General features: G+C 43.0%; 1 protein-coding gene across 1 annotated transcript in view; it reads left to right on the forward strand.

Moving 5' to 3' along the window:
- The first annotated feature begins 3,664 nt into the window (after nucleotides 1–3,664).
- LOC148511650 (neuronal PAS domain-containing protein 2-like) overlaps nucleotides 3,665–20,599 on the forward strand; it is an 80,908-nt gene continuing 63,973 nt past the window's right edge. Inside the window, exons 1-3 of the mRNA XM_088482886.1 lie at nucleotides 3,665–3,715; nucleotides 5,540–5,694; nucleotides 5,782–5,873. Coding sequence (XP_088339012.1) covers nucleotides 3,684–3,715; nucleotides 5,540–5,694; nucleotides 5,782–5,873 — 279 coding nt within the window. The 5' untranslated portion in view covers nucleotides 3,665–3,683. The remainder of the gene's footprint in view (nucleotides 3,716–5,539; nucleotides 5,695–5,781; nucleotides 5,874–20,599) is intronic.

The following is a 20,599-nucleotide window of genomic DNA, read 5'->3' on the forward strand; positions in this document are numbered from 1 at the left end:
ACTGGGATGGATGATTCCATTTTCACCAATTAATTGGGGAGGTAATAATTTGCTTTTTAAAAGGACTCAATGGAATGTCACTAAATGGTGAATTTTACTTTCTTGGATCATATATGAAATATTCACTTGTCACTTTTTGTAATACAAGAGACAACCTTGACAAAGACATGTTGCACTTTAGCAGGGAAAGAGAAGGAAAGCAGCATATTTTATTTTTGTTGGAGGTAGAGATGATGGTTTTATTTGGTGGGTTGTGAGCTGTAATGTTTTGGAAAGCCAACATCTCACATATACAGTACAACTTCTGCAAACTGAAAATATTTAGTATTAGATTGATTTGATATGACATTTGAATTGTCTCCCAGTTACATGATTTATACTGTGCTGGGGATGTATGGCTTTACTGATTTGGTGATGTTAAGTTTACAATTGAAGAGGTGAGTGGATGAAGATGTTATGTCACGTTAAAAGAAACTGAGATATTTACAGTTAAAGATAAATTACTTAAAAATTGGACTTAGCACTTTTATCCACAAAATATATCAGTAAATAGATTCCCATCATGTATAATAGTATTGTTACTATGATCCCTAGGGCATAACACCTTCATTTATTAAAAAAAATAATTTTCCAGAAAAATGTTACATAACCCATTCATCCACTCGCCTCTTCAATTGTCCTTTCTTTTCCATATTTCACATGTTCCTGTTATTGTCTTTTTTTTACTGAACAACCTGTTTTAACTAGCTCGTATATAAAGTTTTCTTCAGCTCTTTCATGTGTACTAATTATTATCATTATTGTTATTATTATTATTATTATTATTATTGTTAACATTAATTATTGTTATTATTATTATTATTATGTTTGGACAGTGAGGCAAACAGAACATACATTAAACAAGTAAAATTGTGTTTTTTTCTGGAAACCAAATTATTGTTTCCTATTAATGTATATTTAAGTCATATGAAATAATAAAGTTAACACATATAATTAATTAAAATGCTTTTCATTGTCAATAGAGCTCAAGAAGAAGCCCAGGGATACACTGTGCCCAATCTCACAAAGAACCCTAATGTGTAAGTAACACAAATGTGTGTCACAGATGCAACAGAGCCAAGACCAGGGGTACATTAAACTGTATCTTTTTTAGTATGTTATTTACAAACCACCACAGAATTCACACAGCTTTCAGATCACTGGGATTTTGTCATCCTGTGATTTGCACACTTCCAGTATATACAATTCCACAAATGATTGGGCCCTCTGATGTAGATAGTACCAGCCCAGTTCTGAGTAGAAGTGGTCCCCTCCTGGTATTCTTGCAGTTGATTCTCAAGGATAAAATGTAAAAATAGAGTGCAACCTCTTATTACAAGTACCAGTATGCATTTCCAATAGGGATAACACCATTCATAGAAATCAGTGGTGTCACCCCTGTTAGAAATAAATTCATATTGCCCCTACTATATCATAAAGTGTGCCAAGGTGCGACGAAGTGGGAAGAGATGAAGAGGTGCACTCTGAAAAAGGGTAAAATACACATTTTCACCTGCAATTGTAAAAGTGTTTGGGCCATTCATGAAGGTACACTAGTATCACAGATATCTCCTGCTTACCTTCCTCTTGCGGAATGGCTCTCTGTCCCCATACACTAGTATCACAGATATCTCCTACTTATCTTCCTCTCGTGGAATTGCCCGCTGTCCCCATACACTAGTATCACAGATATCTCCAATTAACCTCCTCTCGTGGAATTGCCCTCTGTCCCCATACACTAGTATCACAGATATCTCCTACTTACCTTCCTCTTGCGGAATGGCCTGCTGTCCCCATACACTAGTATCACAGATATCTCCTGCTTACCTTCCTCTTGCGGAATGGCCCGCTGTCCCCATACACTAGTATCACAGATATCTCCTACTTACCTTCCTCTCGCGGAATGGCCCGCTGTCCCCATACACTAGTAACACAGGTATCTCCTGCTTACCATCCTCTTGCGGAATGGTCCGCTGTCCCCATACACTAGTATGGGGACAGAATTCATCAGGCTCCGAAAATATAATTTTTTCGAAGATTGATTGCGCTAGCATTCGCCATCTTTAGATGGCGTTTGCTACCGCTACCTGCTCCTTCCCTATGGTAAGGAGTCCTGGGTAGCTCTCTGCCCCTGTCCGGCTCCTTCCGCCGAACGCCGGGGCTCTTGTGCGCATGCGTGACCTGTAGGTCACGCATGCGCACTGTTCTTGCGAACAGTGTAAAGATTCACTGCTCCGAATCAGCTGTCTCAGCGCCGGCCGGAGCAATGATGAATTGCTCCGGCGTCCGCGGCAAGTCAGTCTGTTAATTATCGGGGTCCGTTCGGACCTCGATAGTTAACATCTTGAATAGGCCCCTAAGTCTACAGGAACCCATAAAATGCTTCAGACATTTGCTGTGATTTGTCTTACTTAAAGTTGAACTGACAAAAGCAATATTAATGTTTTTATCAGGATCTGATAGATCTTTGTTACAACGTAACTACAACCCAATAAGATTCTGGTTGATTCTGGTAGTGATTGAAGTAGGAATATAAAATTGCTGGTATGGAACATGTACAGTAAGATAATTAAATTTGATAGTATTACAATTGAAGCAGTAGAAGAAGTATAAGGGCCACTTTGAGCACTGTATTCTGAGAAAGCCTGAGGGGTCTATTTACTAAGCAGTGTTATGAGACAGAGTGAAAAGTGATGTCTGTGATAAGGTGCCAGCCAATCAGCTCCCACTGCCATCTCACAGGCTGTGTTTGAAAAATGACCGTTGGGAGCTGATTGGCTGGCACCTTATCACAGACTTATCAGTTTTCACTCTGTCTCATAACACTGCTTAGTAAATAGACCCCTCAGTCTTAGAGGTATATTTACTAAAGTGAGAGTTTTTAGAAGTGGAGATGTTGCCCACAGCAACCAATCAGATTCTACTTAACATTTATCTAGCACCTTCTAGAAGATAATAGCTGGAATCTGATTGGTTGCTATGGGCAATACCTACACTTCTAAAAACTTGCACTTTAGTAAATATACCCCTCAGACTCTTACTAAACTATTGACAGTTATGATATCTCAAATTAATTTACAAGTATGTTGCCTTTCATTGTTATCATATAGAAATGAATGATTCAGGTCATTTATATTTTGTAATTAAGGCATAATTTGTAGTGATAATGCTATATCCAAAAGTTTTCCAAGATATGTGTGCTGATCAGACATCAGCTGTTCATAATCAGCTGTAGCATACAGTACTATCATAAGAGGGGTGAGCAGTGCTACAGTTCTGAAAATGACGCTTCCTGTAGCATTAAAAGTGCTCTGTAGCTGAAAATCCCAGAATCCTTAGTGACAGCTGTATCTCTATCTGGCTGTAAATCACTTCAGTGTACTGGAGATCATGGGCCATGCGTGGCATGGCGGCTCCGTAGCCAAGACAGATGTTTAGCTGATGCCTTATTACTCAGTAGTGATAGCTGGGAGATTGTCCGCAGGGAATAGACACAGCTGTGTTGGTAACGTCACAGTTTGTTTAGACGTGAGCTGCAAATTTATATAGATTTTTTGTTGCAGGTCCCAAATTCAATTTTCATTAATTACATTAACCGCTGTCTTCATTTCTGTTCTAGAATCCTGTGTTGCCTAAACGAGCTGATGGATGAAGATGAGAAAGACAGAGCGAAGAGGTACCATTATCCATACATATATTTCCTGTACAGCATTCATACAAAGAGTTTATTCTGTGTCCTTGTTTCTGCACAAACAAACTTACAGTGTGTTACACCTTTGTAATTACAGGTTTATCTTTTTTATGCAAAATACTTCTTTCCATTTAGTCAATTAAATAATGAATAAACCCCCCAAAAATTAGTTTATATGTCTCATGAAGAAAACGTATTACTTGTAATATTTTTGTATCACAAACACCATATACACCCACACAAATCTCAAGATCTGTATGCACACTATCCATAACCATCACAACCTCCATATTCATTGTATCCCATGTCTATCTCAACAGGAAGAGAGAGATAAAAGTCTTGGGGTCTATTTACTAAGCAGTGTTAGGAGACAGAGTGAAAAGTGATAAGAGAGTGATAAGGTGCCAGCCAATCAGCTCCCAACTGTCATTTTTCAAACACAGCCTGTGAGATGACACTTGGGAGCTGATTGGCTGGCACCTTCACTCTGTCTCCTAACAGTGCTTAGTAAATAGACCCCCAGCTTAGCCATACCGCCCAACATTTCCAAACTTCCAATTGGGGTTCTGCGCGCGCCTGGAAAGGGTGCAGGAAGTTGTGACTTTCATTGATATGTACATTGTTAAAGGTGTACGTCTTATTCCAGGCAACTAGTTTTTCCATGTGGTTACGATAAACAAAATCAAAATGGTTATGGTAGGGGAGATATGTGACATGGAGAAGAAGATTACTCAACATATACCTTTCAAATGAATGCTATGGACCATCATATTATACTGCCCATTAAATATGAGCTTACTTTATGTGCCATGGCTTAGAGCTCTACCATTATATACTGGCACCAGATGGCAAAAAAAATCAAAACATGGCTCCTAACCTTTGAGTAGGCACCTAGATTGTGGACACATTTATTGAGTCCTGTACTTACGTATCTCTTCAGTGTCCTCTTGTACTGTAGCTGGTTACTGACCTAGAGCTGCACCTGAATGCTGCTGCCCGGCACAAGCAATCTTCTTGGGTCCAGTTACAAGGCAAAATCCAGGGGAAGGGAGAGGGAGTCAGAAGTAAACTATACTGTATTTATTTATTATGGGTGGGCTTTACTTAGTTTTTAGGCTTTTGCTTAGAGATGAAAGATGATTGTAGAAGTATAAAGGGGACTAAAACTGGAGCTCTTTGGCCTTCATGGTCATTACATGCTGCTTCCATAAGGAAGACCTGCTGCTTGAGGTCATAGAAATCTTTACTTTTAAACCACATTATTTATTATGCAATATGAGGGAGGTGGGGATTATACTATGGTTCTTATTACAGTAATTTCTTTTTGCTGCTATCACCAAAATCAGTCATAGCAAGCTCTGGCCCTTGATTAACAGTACCATATCAGGATGAAGACACATTTCCTATTTACTTGTACAGATGTGTCCTCTTGCATCCTTGCCATGCGATTAGCCGCAGCCATGTGCGCCACGTTACGCCATGCCATGCACTACGTTCGCACCATGCATGGCACGATTTGGCACGCAACCGGCAAAGATGCAAGAGGACATATCTGTACATGTAGGTTAGGTGTTTAAACCTACTAAGGCTCCGGTGGCTGGCCAGCCGTGTCAGTCGGCTGCCGGCCACCGGGGAGAGAGGAGGGGGCCCCGCACAGGGAGTGCATTTTGTAGCAGAGTTAGTGCACAGATTGGCCAGAGCCATGTATGGACCACATTACCTGTATATCCAGCTTAGTAGTCTTGCCTGTGGCATGCCAGAGATTTCTATTATTATCTAAAAAAAAATTTTTGTACAATTTATTTTCAGGGCATCACGGAATAAATCTGAGAAGAAGAGAAGAGACCAATTTAATGTCCTCATTAAGGAGCTGTGTACAATGTTGCAGGGACATGGACATCCTCTCAAAATGGACAAGTCCACGATACTCCAAAGGACCATTGACTTCCTGCAGAAACAGAAAGGTAATGCTGTACAGAGCCATCATGAAGTGAGATATCGTCACTGTAGTAAAATGAAGACACACAAGTCTATGTATTTGTCTCCCGTAGAAATCACAGCACAGACGGAAGCCTGTGAAATCAGGCAGGACTGGAAACCTTCCTTCCTTAGTAATGAAGAGTTTACCCAGTTGATGTTAGAGGTAAGATAGTTCCATAGTGATCCCTGTGATATATACTGATATATGATCTGTTGATGAGACACAGATGGATTGAATTTATTTGAGATGAACCTGGTGAATCATTAGTGTTTTCTGTTCTCCAGGGTATTATTTAAGTAATTATCCCTTATTAATTGGATTTTTTAACTAATAGCTGTGTAGTTTTAGAATTATTTAATTAATGGGTTAAATTCCAGCTGTGTTATCACATACACAAATGTTAACAGATATCTTCACTACCAAAGGCCATTACTGTTATATATCAATTTTTAAAGATACATTTAGAAAACAAGTAATTCAGGTGGAATCAATAAGCTATGATATACAGTATGACAGAATTATACTTTCACCGGGATCCAGAGATGAATGTATTTGTACTCCTTGCTCTTACTAGTGCTGCCTGTCTTGTCATACAAATGGGGGCTATGTACACACATGTGAGGGGCATTGATTACACCACTATTATACCCCTTTTACACTGGAGCTAAAACCCGGGTTATTGAAGGGTTAACCCGGGCAGCTCCCTGGTGTAAAAGGGGAGAGGGTTGGATCGCCGGGTCGAGTGACCCGGCAATCCAACCCAGGCAAATAGCAGGGTTTAACACAGGCGTAGCCCGTGAAACCCTGCTGCGAGAACAGCGCACTCCGGGTCACGATGACCTGGAGTGCGCTGCTGGCCGGCCGATTGGTCCGGCTTCAGTGGCGCTTGGAGATGACATCATTTCCAAGCGACCACTTTCACTCCGGAAAAGCCGGGTCTATGCAGACCCGACTCCAGTGTGAGCGGCGCCGACTCGGGTATATCCCGAGTCGTCGCCGGCAAAATTCCGGGTCTGGTCCGGATAGGAACTTTGTTCCAACTCCGGGTCAGACCCGGAATTTAGGTGGAAAAGGGGCATTAGTTAGAACAAATTCAGTCTCAGTATTAAGGAATTGAGCAATGTATCACTGGATCACTACAGGCATTGGAGTACTTGCCCTAATGGGGGACAGGCAGACCTCAAGTAATACCCCTCTTCCACCAAAATCCCGGGTCTGACCCGGGATTGAAACACGCTTCCACACCAGGTCAGAGCCGGGACAGACACCTTTCACACCATGGCGCCAACCCGGGTTATTCCCTGGCCGGTGCCGTTCACACAGCACCCATGTACAGTGGAACTCATATGCCAGCACTTGGAAATGACATCATCTCCAAGCGCAGGGAAATCTGGTTCTCCCCATGCTGCAAACGGGACGTAGGTCGTACCAGGATTAACCATTTACACTGCCCTTTAGCCCAGGCCCTTCATGTGTCTGCCTTGGTTGCTACTTAGGTTGGATTCCCAGATCACTAAACCCTTTTCCACTGAGCCTCGACCCAGGTAGACCCAGCAATAACCCGGGTTATTTCGGCGGTGGATAAAGGGTATAAGTAAATTATTGATCTTCACCAAAAATGGAAAATTCAGTTTTGGGTGGAGTTATACAGTACTTCAAGTCAACTGAAATTGTGAGCGTGAGAAATGGGGCGTGAGTCTTGTTGGTCTACAGCCACGAAATGTATGAAATCTCTATTCATTAGTGCCTAAGGAATTATTTTTTAATAGGTCCATATAATTAGATGGCAGTGATTGTCTTCAGAATTCTTCAGGTACTGAGGCCTGGAGAATTCAGTCAGAGGGAGACAATTAGTCTGAGTACAAGTGCAACTAGTACAAAACAAATAAATATATATAATTCTTCTAGGAGACGTAAATAAAACGGACATACACTTTCATACAGTACATGCTTATAACTTGCGCAAAATAGCTTCACAATTATATGTTCTATGCAAGTGATGAGGTATCTTGATTAGATACAGCAGTCTAGCCAGCTCTAATGTTATTTTATTGAAAAAAGCAATAGCTGAGAAGTGTAAATGGTACACTTAACTAGAAGGTAGGTCCTGTAGCCAATGTCATAAAAACTACAAACTCAGTTAACATCTTTGGGCTGTATTCAGTTTGGCTGGGAAAAGTCGGAATCGGCGATAAATTATCGCCGATGACGTCATTTTCGCATGTTTCAATTATCCCCGAATTCAATTACAAAGACTTTTCGCTGATGCCAAAAGTCTTTGTAAAAAAAACGGGGATAACTTTTCACCATGTTTTACATGGCGTAAAAAAGTGCAGAATTGGGGTTTAGGGTGCAGGCTTAAAAAAAAAATACCCTGCACCCCTGGAAATAATCAATAAAAAAGATCTGTGTAAAAAAAAAACAAATCGGGACAACCCCAAAAATTATGTTTAATTTTGGGGTGTGTAAAAAAAATATAGAAAACACAGGCCCTGATTCAGAGCCGCTCGCAAAAAGTTAGCGCTCGCGCTGAAGCAGGGTGGGCGCTTTTTTTTGTCCCGGCCTCCTGGCTGCTCGCTAAGCTGTTGGTGACCACCCACAGCTTTTGCGAGCGGCCAGGTGATGGTCGCGATGGTCACGACCATCACGACCAGCGGGCTTGCAACGAGACCCTTGTGGTAGGGTCTCGTCTGCCGCAAGCCCCAGTGAGCTTCCAGCTCTAATAGAGCCGGTGATGTCAGTAGGGCCGCCCACAAACGGCAGGTGTTCCTTCAGGAACACCTCCGTTTGTCCAGCCACCCCCCCCACCCTGCCTACGAAACGGGGCAAGCTGTCGATCAACATCGTCAGCCGCCCCGTTTGTAGCGAGCCCCGGAGCGAGTGAATTTCTCACTCGCTATGGAGCTTGCGCTTTGTGCACGCCGCGCATGCGCAATGCACAACCATCGACCCACTTGTGAGTGCATAGCGCTTGCGAGCGGGTCTGAATCAGGCCCACAGTTCAAAAATCGCAAAATTGATTCCAGAGGGGTTCCATTAAATGCGGCAGGTATATTCTTCATTGCGGGAGTAGCGGCAGGTGCATTTTTGAAGAATTTTTAAATATCATTTTAGGGACTTAAAAATATGCTTACCCCCATTTTCATGTACCCCAAATTTGATAGTAACAGTTATTTTTCACCACTTCTTCATAGCCGCAAATATGCACCTGCCGCAGCTATTAGAAACCCCAACTTCCTTCAGCAGGTAAAAATGACTGTACCCATAGTGATCCCCCATGTCTAGACATCTTTAGGGGGGTCCCTGGAATATTTTCTGAAAATTCCAGTTTTTTTGGCGATACCTTTCCGCCGGCTCCCGTTTTCGTTGATTTCTAATTGAATACAGGGATAAAGCGGGCACGCGCCCCATACTTTATCCCCAGAAAACCTCCGATGTGGAGTGAAAAGTCCAGCACAGACTCTTCGCTCCAAATTGAATACCCCCCTTTATCTGTTAGCTTCTCAATAGTAGTACAATAGTAGTAGCTACTGAGAGCCTGATTCAACAAGGATTGCAGTTGCTTATACGCACGCTATCGGCCAATTATTTTGCACTGCACATGCGTACGCATCACAGTGCGCGTGCGCGAACCAGATGCTGCATCCGGAACTGCGACGCAAACCCATTGCAGAATGATTGACAGGAAGTGTCGTTTGTGGGTGGTGACGGGGAGGAGGTCAGGTGAACGCACGCGTGACAGTACGTTTCAACCGTGTTGCATGGGCGTGCATAAGTTATCCACTGCGAAACAATACGCAGCCTGAGGCCTCATAGCGTGCGCTGAAGTTAGCAGTTCCTGAGTGAGGTCTGACCTGCCTTAACTGTTCATATGGGTCCGATGTTACTCGATGTTACCGATTATATTGCTATGTTGCCAAAGTATACGGATGTGAGTAAGGGGAAGTGAGTGTCCTTAATGTTAATCTGCGATCACAATTCAAAAGCAAACATTTCCATATCACCGCTGATATTAGCAACTGCACTGCGTGCATATAAGCAGAATAGCGATCCTTTCTGAATCAGGCCCTGTGTCTCTACAGGAGCTTACATTCAGCACCATGAGAATGTGCTACTAAAATGATAATATTGCTAGTTATTCATTTGCAAAACAAATTACCCTTTGTAAATGAGGAAGACAAGAGGTAACAAGCATGTTCTCCTTGTAAACTATTTGATTCATGTGGCCCTTTAAAGAAATAATCAAAAGAGGAGCAAATCAATTTCATGTACATTGTACAGTATGTATTATAGCAGCAGCCGTATAAAACATTGCTTGTATTTGTGCAAGCTATTGTAGACCTGTACTAAAAGTGATTGCTTTTTACAAGGGTCTTGTAAGTGGGCTTTAACCATTTGGGCACTCAATTTAGTCAATTAGATCAGGATTGATCATGATTATGTGATGAAAATGCAGTCCGCTGTTAATCACAACATGACAGTGTGGTCATCACCTGGCCGGCTAATCAAGCCCCATCAATCTCCAAACAGCCGGATCGATCCAATTTGATATAAATGTGTATAGACTTAATTTATGGATCCTTACTTAGGAAAGCTGCTTTATAAATGGGCTCGCTTACACGTCATGGGGAAAGTACGCTGCTCCTGCTGACACACTGAAATTACAGCAGACATCAGGATCATTGATTTTTATGTCACTGTACCTCTCCTTAAGATGCAAGATGTAAGGAACCCTATGTGCAGCTTTGTTGCACATTTGTTAAAAAAAGGACTATGCTTTATATATGTGGACAGGGCCTGATTCAGAGCTGGGAATAGAGTCATACCCCTTTTACACCAGAGTTAAAACCCAGGTTATTGCAGGGTTAACCCGGGGAGCTCCTTGGTGTAAAAGGGAAAGGGTTGGATTGCCGGATCGAGTGACCCGGCAATCCAACCCAGGTAACTTGCAGGGTTTAACACGGCAATAACCGGTGAAACCCTGCAGTGTAAATGGTGCAATCCGGGTCCCGGTGACTTGGATCGTGCCGCATGCCTGCTGATTGGACGGCTTCAGTGGCGCTTGGAGATATCATCTCCAAGTGCCCACTTCAACGCCGAAAAAGCAGGGTCTCTGCGAACCCGGCTCCGGTGTGAACGGCGCCAACTCAGGAATATCCTGGGTCGGCGTCGGGGAAATTGATCCGGATTGGAGCCCTGTTCCAACCTCCGGGTCAGACCCGGAATTTCGGTATAAAAGCAGTATTAGAGAGCAAGTATAACTGTGCATCGTGGTAAAACCATGCTGCACTGCAGGTGGGGCAGATGAATAATGTGCAGAGAGATTTAGATGTGGGAGGGAGGTGTCCAAACTGACATCTACATTGCAGTGTAAATATAAAGCTGTCCAATACTTGTGGGCTACATGCAAAAGCAGCCAGTACTTACCCTGCATGCAAAAAATGTTATGTATTTGCACCCCTTGCATTGCAGCATGGTTTGTCCAGGTACACAGTTTCTATTCCTAATTCTGAATCAGGCATAGAGTGCACAGTGCAATATATGAACAAGCCCTTAAAGTGGAATAAAAATGTAATATGTAAAATAAAAAAGTATCACAAGCATTCGTAATATATTTTAATCTTACTGTGATTAGATCCTAGTGAGAGGTTTTATCAGTAGATGATCTAACAGCTGTTTAACAGGAGCAATATCACTCAGTTTACGTATTATCTTCATGAAAATTAATTTTATAATATTAAGTGCCGGGGAAAAAAAGGTTAATAAATGCGTGAGTCTGAGAGACACAAAGGTCTGTGACGTCCTCACCTTTCTATCTGTATTTGCAGCCTGATTCCCCTGCCTATTCTGGCAGTTTGCATGTATTACAAATCATAGCCAGTACTTTAGTCATCAGGTTAATTTATTCTGAGAAACAATGAATCCTACACTGTGTATAATTCATTCTTTTATTTTTTTCCTTAATTTTTCCTCCTGGGCAAGTGGAGGCACAATATGTCAAGAGTGAAACGCTTGTTTTCTCTGTGAAGAAGGGAGTGGGTAGAACTGGCATCAGCAAAGCTGCAATTATAATAGTAATCACATAAGCATTTGAAGAAGTTGTTCCACAGGCACGGCTTGCCTGCAGGGGAAATACTGGGTTGGCACCACTCTGGGAAGAAGGAAGGAAATGAAGAGAGGGAATAATAATGATTGTGGCCAAGGATGAGAACACAATATGACCTGGTCAGCTCTGTGTGATTTTCCAAAATGACCAAGACCAGCATGTCTGACATGGCAGTCTGCTTCTAAGACTGGTTCACAAACTACATTCAGGGTATAATCCATAGGTGCCTGCAATGCAGATGTACGGATAGTTGAGCGATTTATTTGCAACTGCGCATGTGCGAAAATGTCTGAAAACCATTATGGCGCATGCGTCACACAGAGTGTATTCACAAAGGTGCTGTTATTGGAATTGTTGCAGAAAAGTGATGGGCGTTCCAGGGCAGTGACTGGGAGGTGGGAAGTAGTGCATGCGAAAATGGTCCATTCAGTGGGCGTGTTATGGGAGTGTTGCGGCCGTCTCAATGCAAGCGACTGCGTTCCCAGGCGCACAGCCGCAGGCATAGGAGGCCGCGGTCAGACAGAGAAACTCCACCAGCCACAGGGTTGGTACAACTTTCAATTGTGCAACCAATGGTGGTGTATAAGGATGAACCAATCGGTATTACTGCATGCACGGATGTTAAAAGTGGACGCTCAGTCCTTGCACATTAGGCCGCACGGATGTACACCAGGGAAGGAGTTAGTAGCGGCATTTGCATAAACTTGCAGATGGGCGACCGCCAATAGATGCTGCTGTATGCACTTTTATGTGCAAATCAGACCCGTAATACTCAAAGTGTAATGCTGCTCTTTGGAAGGAATTTACTAACAAAGGGCCTGATTCAGAGCCGGACGCAATTTGCGGACGGTCGTTCAGGAAAAGGGGGTGGCTATTCAAATGAACCGTTCGCTCTTTGCGGTCTGTTCACGCCTCTATGTCTGAACGAGCGAACAAAACTTGCGGTCTTTTTTGGATAACTACGCCCCCTGGCCGCTCGCATCCTACGTCATGTCCGCTATTTATTAGATTAATCGAGTACATCGACCAGCGTATGAACTGCTCGCTATTCTTGTGGTTGGTTTTTCCTACCACAATCTTGCGAGCAGTTCTGACTATAAAATAACCCAGTGACGTGGTCAATGACGCTGTTGTATTAATTATGCACACCCATAAAACGCCCGTTTTGACCTTTAAGCACGCCTGCGTTCGGATCTCCACTCCCCGTTTTCAAGCACCTTCCCCTGTTACCACCCACATACGCCTCCTCCTCCTGTCACTCATATTAGCAGGCATTCGCTATTTAGCAAACAAACGATTTTCGGCCGCACTGACTGGTTCGCGCATGTGTATTACGATCCGTACGCATGCGCAGTGGTGCAAACCTCGCTCGGAGCGAACGAGCGGCCGCTTACGAGCGGCTCTGAATCAGGCCCAAAGTTCAAACTTACGGTTACCAATATTGCCTATCACACATTTCCTTTAGTAGCCTAACACACAGTGAATGATAATAAAATACATTTAAAAATAGGTAATAATAACTCTTATAAAATAACCAATTTAATAACATACAGTAGCCACAACAAATAGGTTAGTGAATGAACATTTCCAGTGGGGGAAATTCCAAATTTGTATAAAATCTGTAGAAAACTTCTGAATTCCCAAACTTCATTTCAAAGTACTGAAGATGATAACTTGCTATACAATATACTATTGAGCACTTACATCAGGTTGGGGACAGTCATTGGGCCTGACGCTGACTAGATCTGTAAGTGCTCCAGCATTGCACGCATATAACTAGATTGACCTGTATGCAGATTTGTATGCATCTTTGTGATTACCTCCCCCCACAGCTGTATGTTTAGTACTCTTCATCATCATCAGTGCACACTTACACCAGTTTATACTTGGTGCAGCTGTACACTTCCGTCCATGCTGTATAGCCTGCAATTCTGTCAACACACCCGCTCTTAACTTTGCCTATGTAAAAATGCCCCATTACAGACCAGTCCCGCTCCTTTAGTGGCAAGTGGAGATGCTGAAGTGTTGTACACTCTGTTATATGCATCACATAGGGTTATTAATATTATACATATACATAATTATTAAGTAAACTGATAAAAGGGTGGTCCTAATGTGATAGTAAGTTGGGATTTCAACCCTACGCATTTGCGGAGGCATTTGCCATCCCACAAAACTAGGTGCAGATTACAATAATAGAGGGGCATTCGGAAAACCAGAATTGGGCATACACCTGGTAAAGCACTTGGAGGACAAATAGGTGCACCTGAGCACATGAAGAAGCCTTGCAGGTCCACAGTTCTATATGACCTTTAATGACCAAGATCAAAGCTGATGTTCATGTCTTTTGTATATGTATATCATTATATAATAATGTTAAGTGTAATTATGTGGGTTTTTTTTAAAGAAATATGGCTCAGATTCAGAGATGCACACAGCTCATACATGGCTGGCATTTCTCACAGATTTGCAAGTGCGAAAATATGCACTTGTCAGCTTGAGTGTTCCTCTTGTGTACTTCCGTGTGATGGACTGAGCTAACCCTACGGCGCCCACTTTGCATATGTGACCTATGCTTAACCGCACTAGTGGATCCGATCTCTCCACTATCGATGCAGCCTCCCTTGTAAATTTCTCTCAATATGGCCACTGTGGCTGCGGTGCTTTCAAAGAGAATGCAGTGGCATGCCGACACATGCCCATGCCGACATATGCCCATGCCACTCCCATGACACCTCCTCTCTTTGAGATCAATTTAGGTCACCTCCAAATGTCCTCCCTCAAACTTTAAAAAATACAAATGAAAAGCGCTGACAGCCAGAAATGTTTAATTTAAAATATCCACATAATATAAAAACATAAAAAATACAATGTTAAAACACAGGCCGGTATCAAAATATCAAAGCATCAATTTCCCATTCATAGCATGAACTAATGAATGTGAGCTCTTCTTTCCTCTAGAGGTAATTAGCGAGCTGAAATTATAGCTTCATTGAATATCCAGCAGTTTATTTTGGTATATTAGCAGATAATGGCAGCAATGTATATTCACTTTTAATATTGCAATAAAAAAAGTCTCTCAATTGTATCTGTGTTTTAGCAGCAACATATATAAACTGATTTTAATATTATAGCTGAACAAAGTCTCTTGTTCACGTCTGTATTATAGCACCAGTATATATCAAGCTGTTTTGAATATTGTAGCAGCAGAAAGTCTCTTTTTCACATTCTCATTCGGGGTCTATTTATCATCACTTATTTTCACAAAAGCAGGTGAAAAGAAAATGCACATTTTCACCTGTAATTGTAAAAAGTAAGTTATCGGGCCATTCATCAAGAAGGTAAAGCAGGAGGTATCACAGATATCACCTACTTACCTTCCTCTCGCGGAATGGCCGCTGTCCCCATACACTAGTATCACAGATATCACCTATTTACCTTCCTCTCGCGGAATGGCCGCTGTCCCCATACACTAGTATGGGGACAGAATTCATCAACCTCCGAAAATATTATATTTTTGGAGCTTGACTGTGGGAGCATTCGCCATCTTCAGATGGTGAATTCTCCTGCTCTGGGATCGCAACCCGCTCCTTCCCTATGGGAAGGAGATCCGGGTTGCAGGGGTGTATCTAGGGGCCTGAGCACCCCCGGCAAAGTAATGGACTAGCGCCCCCTACCTCAATATTTTTTAAATAATTACATTCTGCCTTCGTAGCCATCCCCTTGAGGGACAGGAGAGAGATAGACTAAGGGACAGGAGAGTGAGCCACTGAGGGGCAAGAGAGAGAGAGAGAGAGAGAGAGACTGAGGGGTAGGAGAGAAAGAGACTGAGGGGCAGGAGAGAAAGAGACTGAGGGGCAGGAGAGAAAGAGACTGAGGGGCAGGAGAGTAAGATGCTGAGGGGCAGGAGAGTGAGACACTGAGGGGCAGGAGAATGAGACACTGAGGGGCAGGAGAGTGAGACACTGAGGAGCAGGAGAGTGAGATGCTGAGGGGCAGGAGAGAGAGAGAGAGAGAGAGAGAGAGAGAGGGGCATGAAAGAGAGACTGTATGGCAGGAGAGAGAGACTGAGGGGACAGACACAGGAAAACACAAAGGATAGACAGTAGGAAACAACATCCATTCAATGCCAGTCATAAATGTTATAAATAAGCCTTCCTTATTATGAAAGCAATTTGTGTTCCCCAACTGGGAAGAGGTTCTGCAGCAGCTGAGCCCCACCCGCCATAAAAGGTTTTGCAGCAACTGAGAGTCTTCTCCCCCCCCTGGGTTGTACCTTTTCGCCATGCAAGGTCAGTTGCACAGCGCTGACGATTGACCCAGGGTCCGGGGGAAGCATCCTTGCTCCTGTCGAGTCGAGCCGCGCAGATCATAGCCTGCTGTGCAGCAGCCGGGGAGCCATGCTGTGTGTGCCCGGCGTGATGAGGAGCCCCGCGGAGACCGTACCCTGCTGTGCAGCAGCCGGGGAGCCATGCTACGGGTGTGCGGCGTGATGTGGAGTGCACGGAGATCACAGCGTGTCACCTGTAGGAGGGCGCAACTATGGAGACCAGCAGTAGCAAACATCCCAGCCAATACCACCGCAACTGTATGATCACCACCCCAGGCAGCAGCCAATGACAGCATGGCACAGAGGGGGAGGGGGAGAGAACACCTGAAGGTAGCTCAGGCCTGGTCACCAGGCACTAATCTATCCCTTGGCCATGTGTGGCACTGCCAGATGGCGCCCCCCTCTCAGCCGGCGCCCCTGGCAAGTGCCATCCTGGCCAATGGATGGATACGCCCCTGCCGGGTTGCGATGAGGGATCCTTTCGGATCCCTTCGCCTGTATCCGGCTCCTTCGGGGCTCTTGTGCACATGCGTGACCTGTAGGTCGCACATGCGCAGTCCCGTCACTGCTCAGACAGGAGCAGTGAAAAGATTCACTGCTCCGAAAAGGAGCAGTGAAGCCGCTCGCTGGGACATCTGATTTCGCATTGGTTATATGTGAAGAATGTAACCGCACCATTGGAAACGACCTTCTCCTTTAATTGTACCCGAATCTTATAAATAATTAGAGAGGTTGATGAGGTGCTACCCACTAACAAAAGCAAATTTAAAAAAAACAGAGGATAGTATCAGGGGGCGCTGGTCGTATCATTAGAAAACATAACTTTTATTATTTTACTTAAACATATAATTTATTTTATTTTTATAGAACATACAAACATATATACATTACACACGTGAAATATAAACTTATTTAAAAAATGAAATCAAATGAGTGCCAGGGACTGCTTAGACAGAACCCAAAACTTTATCATGATCTTATTCTGCTCATATAAATCACATCACAACCTGGTAATTTGTAGTACAGGTTGAGTCTCCCATATCCAAAATGCTTGGGACCAGGGGTATTTTGGATATCGGAATATTCTGTATTTTGGAATATTTGCATACCATAATGAAATGTCTTGGGAATGGGACCCCAATATACACACAGAATGCATTTTTGTTCTATATATACCTTATACACACAGCCTGCAGGTCAGTTTATACAGTATTTTTAATAATTTTGTGTATCAAAAAAAGTTTGTGTTCATACATGAAATTTATTTATGTTTCATATACACCTTATACACACAGGAACTCATTCAGAGCCTCTCGCAAAATGCGAGCGCTCGATCTGAATGAGGGCGGCCGCATCTAAAAAATTATCCGGCCTCCTGGCCGTTCGCTAGGCTGTAGGATACCACCCACAGCCTAACGAGCGACCAGGATGATGGTCGCGATGGTCAAGACCATCGCGACCATCGGGGCTTGCGACGAGACCCTTGTGGTAGGGTCTCATCTGCTGCAAGCCCCAGAGAGCTTTCAGCTCTAATAGAGCCCACAAACGGCAAGTGTTCGCTTGGGAACGCCTCCGTTTGTGAAGCCACACCCCCCCGGCCTTGCCTACAAAATGCGTCAGGCGCTTGCGAGCGGGTCTGAATGAGACCCACAGTCTGCAGGTTATTTTATACTGTATTTTAATAATTTTGTGCTTTAAACAAAGTTTGTGTACATTTAACCATCAGAAAGCAAAGGTTTCATTTTCTCAGTCCTGCTAAAAATATTCCGTATTTCAGAACATTTGGATATGGGAGACTCAACCTGTACTATAGTTACTTAATGTTCTATTTAGAACTTCAAATGTAACAATGTTGCATCAGGTTTATATTACTTCATATATTTCTTGAGGTATATTATGATATCCTTTTGAGTTCCAATTTATTTCTCTTTTTATTATTTATCCAATCCTGCACATTTGATTTTTGCACTTTATGTCCCATGCTGTGAACAATAGTTATTTAATTGATAAATGGAAATAACATACAACTATTTATTATAAGACACGGACTAATTGAAATATGAATACAGGATATTTATTGTTACAATATAGGAAATAAAGTTCAAAAATCTAATTTTTGTGACACGTGTATATCTGTGTGCACCTGAGTCTGTATAAGATGCATGAGGGAACTTGGAATGAAAAAAGCTGTGGCCCCTATTCATAGATTTAGTCGCACACAGATATATAAGTGTTGCATATCAAATTAATCAGTACAGTCTGCTGGTGTGTCCTAGTCGCATCACATAGAGACTTAGGGCCCAAATCAGACCCGCTCGCTAGGCTGCGTTCGCAGCCGATGTTTGCATTCTGCAGTGGCTTCACATGGGAAGTGCGGGGGGTGTGGGCCGCACACGGGTGTCACCCGCCAGGAGATGATACCAAAGTGCAGACTCCCCCTCAGTGACAGGAGCCGGATGCTGCACTGTAGAATTACATGCAGCACTCGGCTCCTTTCACAGTAAGGGAGCCGGAACTACAAGTACAGTGGTCCACGGGGACAGCCCGCACCTCCTGGGACCCTGGAGAGACTTAAACCGGGGTGCGGGTACGCTTTTTCCCGAAGCGCGGCTATGCCGCGCACACTGCTCCGCTGCCCGCACCAGGTGCATCTAAAGGTAGAGATGCCACTGACATCCTGCGCATGCATCGGAGTGCGCAAACCAGAGCCAGCAATCAGGAAGCGTCCGCTCGCTGCGCATAGACAGCCCGGCTGATTGAGTGACAGAAGAAGCCATTTGTGGGTGGTGACAGGGGCTGGCTGCTAGAAAAGGGGGAGTGGAGGTGTGAATGCAGGCGTGCCTGAACGTCTTAACACCATTTCAGAGGCATGCATAATTAAGAGGCAGCATCATAGTACACGTAACATGGTTGAAAATCATACTGAATCACTCGCAGTGCTTGTGGAAGGGTATGGTCAGTCACAAGCGCTGTGATCGCTTCCGATGGTAGTCGATGTTACTGATGGTTGAATACACTTCCTGGAGATGACGTGCACAAGTGGGCATCTTAAGACAGGCTGGTGGGCGTCTGCATACACAGAGTGATCGCACGCTAAGACATAGTGGGCGTGATAATGCCTTGCCGTGCGATCGCCTGCCTTTACCAGATTTGCATATGCTGGGTGCGTGCAAAGGCATCTTGCAAGTGGGTCTAAATCGAGCCCTTGGATGCATGTTTGGGAAAAAAAGACTCCTGGCTCTAGCAGAGTCTCACAGGACCTGGCGCACCAAGAGGGGCTTTTTAGCGTGACTGCAGCAAAGATGTGTACGGACACATCTGTAGTAAATATTTTACATGCACTAACTCCATGTCCCCATCAACTTAATAACATGACATGTCTTTACTGGACATGTTTAAGGTAATGTACTTAATGCACCACAAAATATTGTACCTACCAAACACAAAATTGGCAAGTTTTAAAATTTTTCAAACATACTAACCTGAAATCTATAGAGGAGGCGCCACAGGGAACTTTAATGTGCTATTTTTATGTAATGAAAGGCGCTCATTTTCCATTATACTCCTTATGTCCTAGTCACAGTATAAGACAACACCCTGCTGTGTCTTTCAGTAGTCGCATGTTGTATTGTTGGGCACAGTAGGAGATACTGTACCTCCCAAATGATCACAAATGGCCAAATAGAGACACTTAAGATTGTTCTAAAAATACCCACAATACATCAATACATCCATAGACAAAGATGTGCACGTGCACCCGGGCAGATTCCAAATATAAATTCACATAAAAAAATACTACACATCATTAAGAGACTGCAATGCAATAACATATGTAATTGATATATATATATATATAGAACAAAAAAGACCCGGCACTCACCAACGGGGTAGAGAGTAATTGCTGAGGTGCCTTTCCAGAGCGTTGATCACACTCCCACATATACATCAAAATGGACGGCACTCAGTAGACTTCTTTGAAGATTAAAACGGTCCTTTAATAATCCAAAGAACCGTTTTAATCTTCAAAGAAGTCTACTGAGTGCCGTCCATTTTGATGTGTATATATATATATATATATATAGAATTATATATATATATATATATATATAGTAAAACTGATATAAAGCGCGCAATGTGCTATGTGGGTGCAAATATTGCAGAGAAATGTATATATAAGTGTATGTATGTATATATATATATATATACACATATATACAGGTATCAATGTGCAAATTATTAATATAAAGTGTGAACCGTGCATGTGCAACAATACAAATAAATATTAAATGTTACAATAATAACTTTTTAGATAGCGAATTCATAAAAAATTATATATTTAATAACAAAAAATGACTCAAACAATGGGGCGACCAACTTGCAATAATAAATATGCCACTGACAGATGTTAAAAACAGCATAAAAACAAGGTAAAAATACAAATATACAATGGAG

Source organism: Taudactylus pleione, unplaced genomic scaffold, assembly GCF_031769625.1.
Source record: "Taudactylus pleione unplaced genomic scaffold, aTauple2 ptg000296l, whole genome shotgun sequence".
NCBI classification, from domain to species: domain Eukaryota; kingdom Metazoa; phylum Chordata; class Amphibia; order Anura; family Myobatrachidae; genus Taudactylus; species Taudactylus pleione.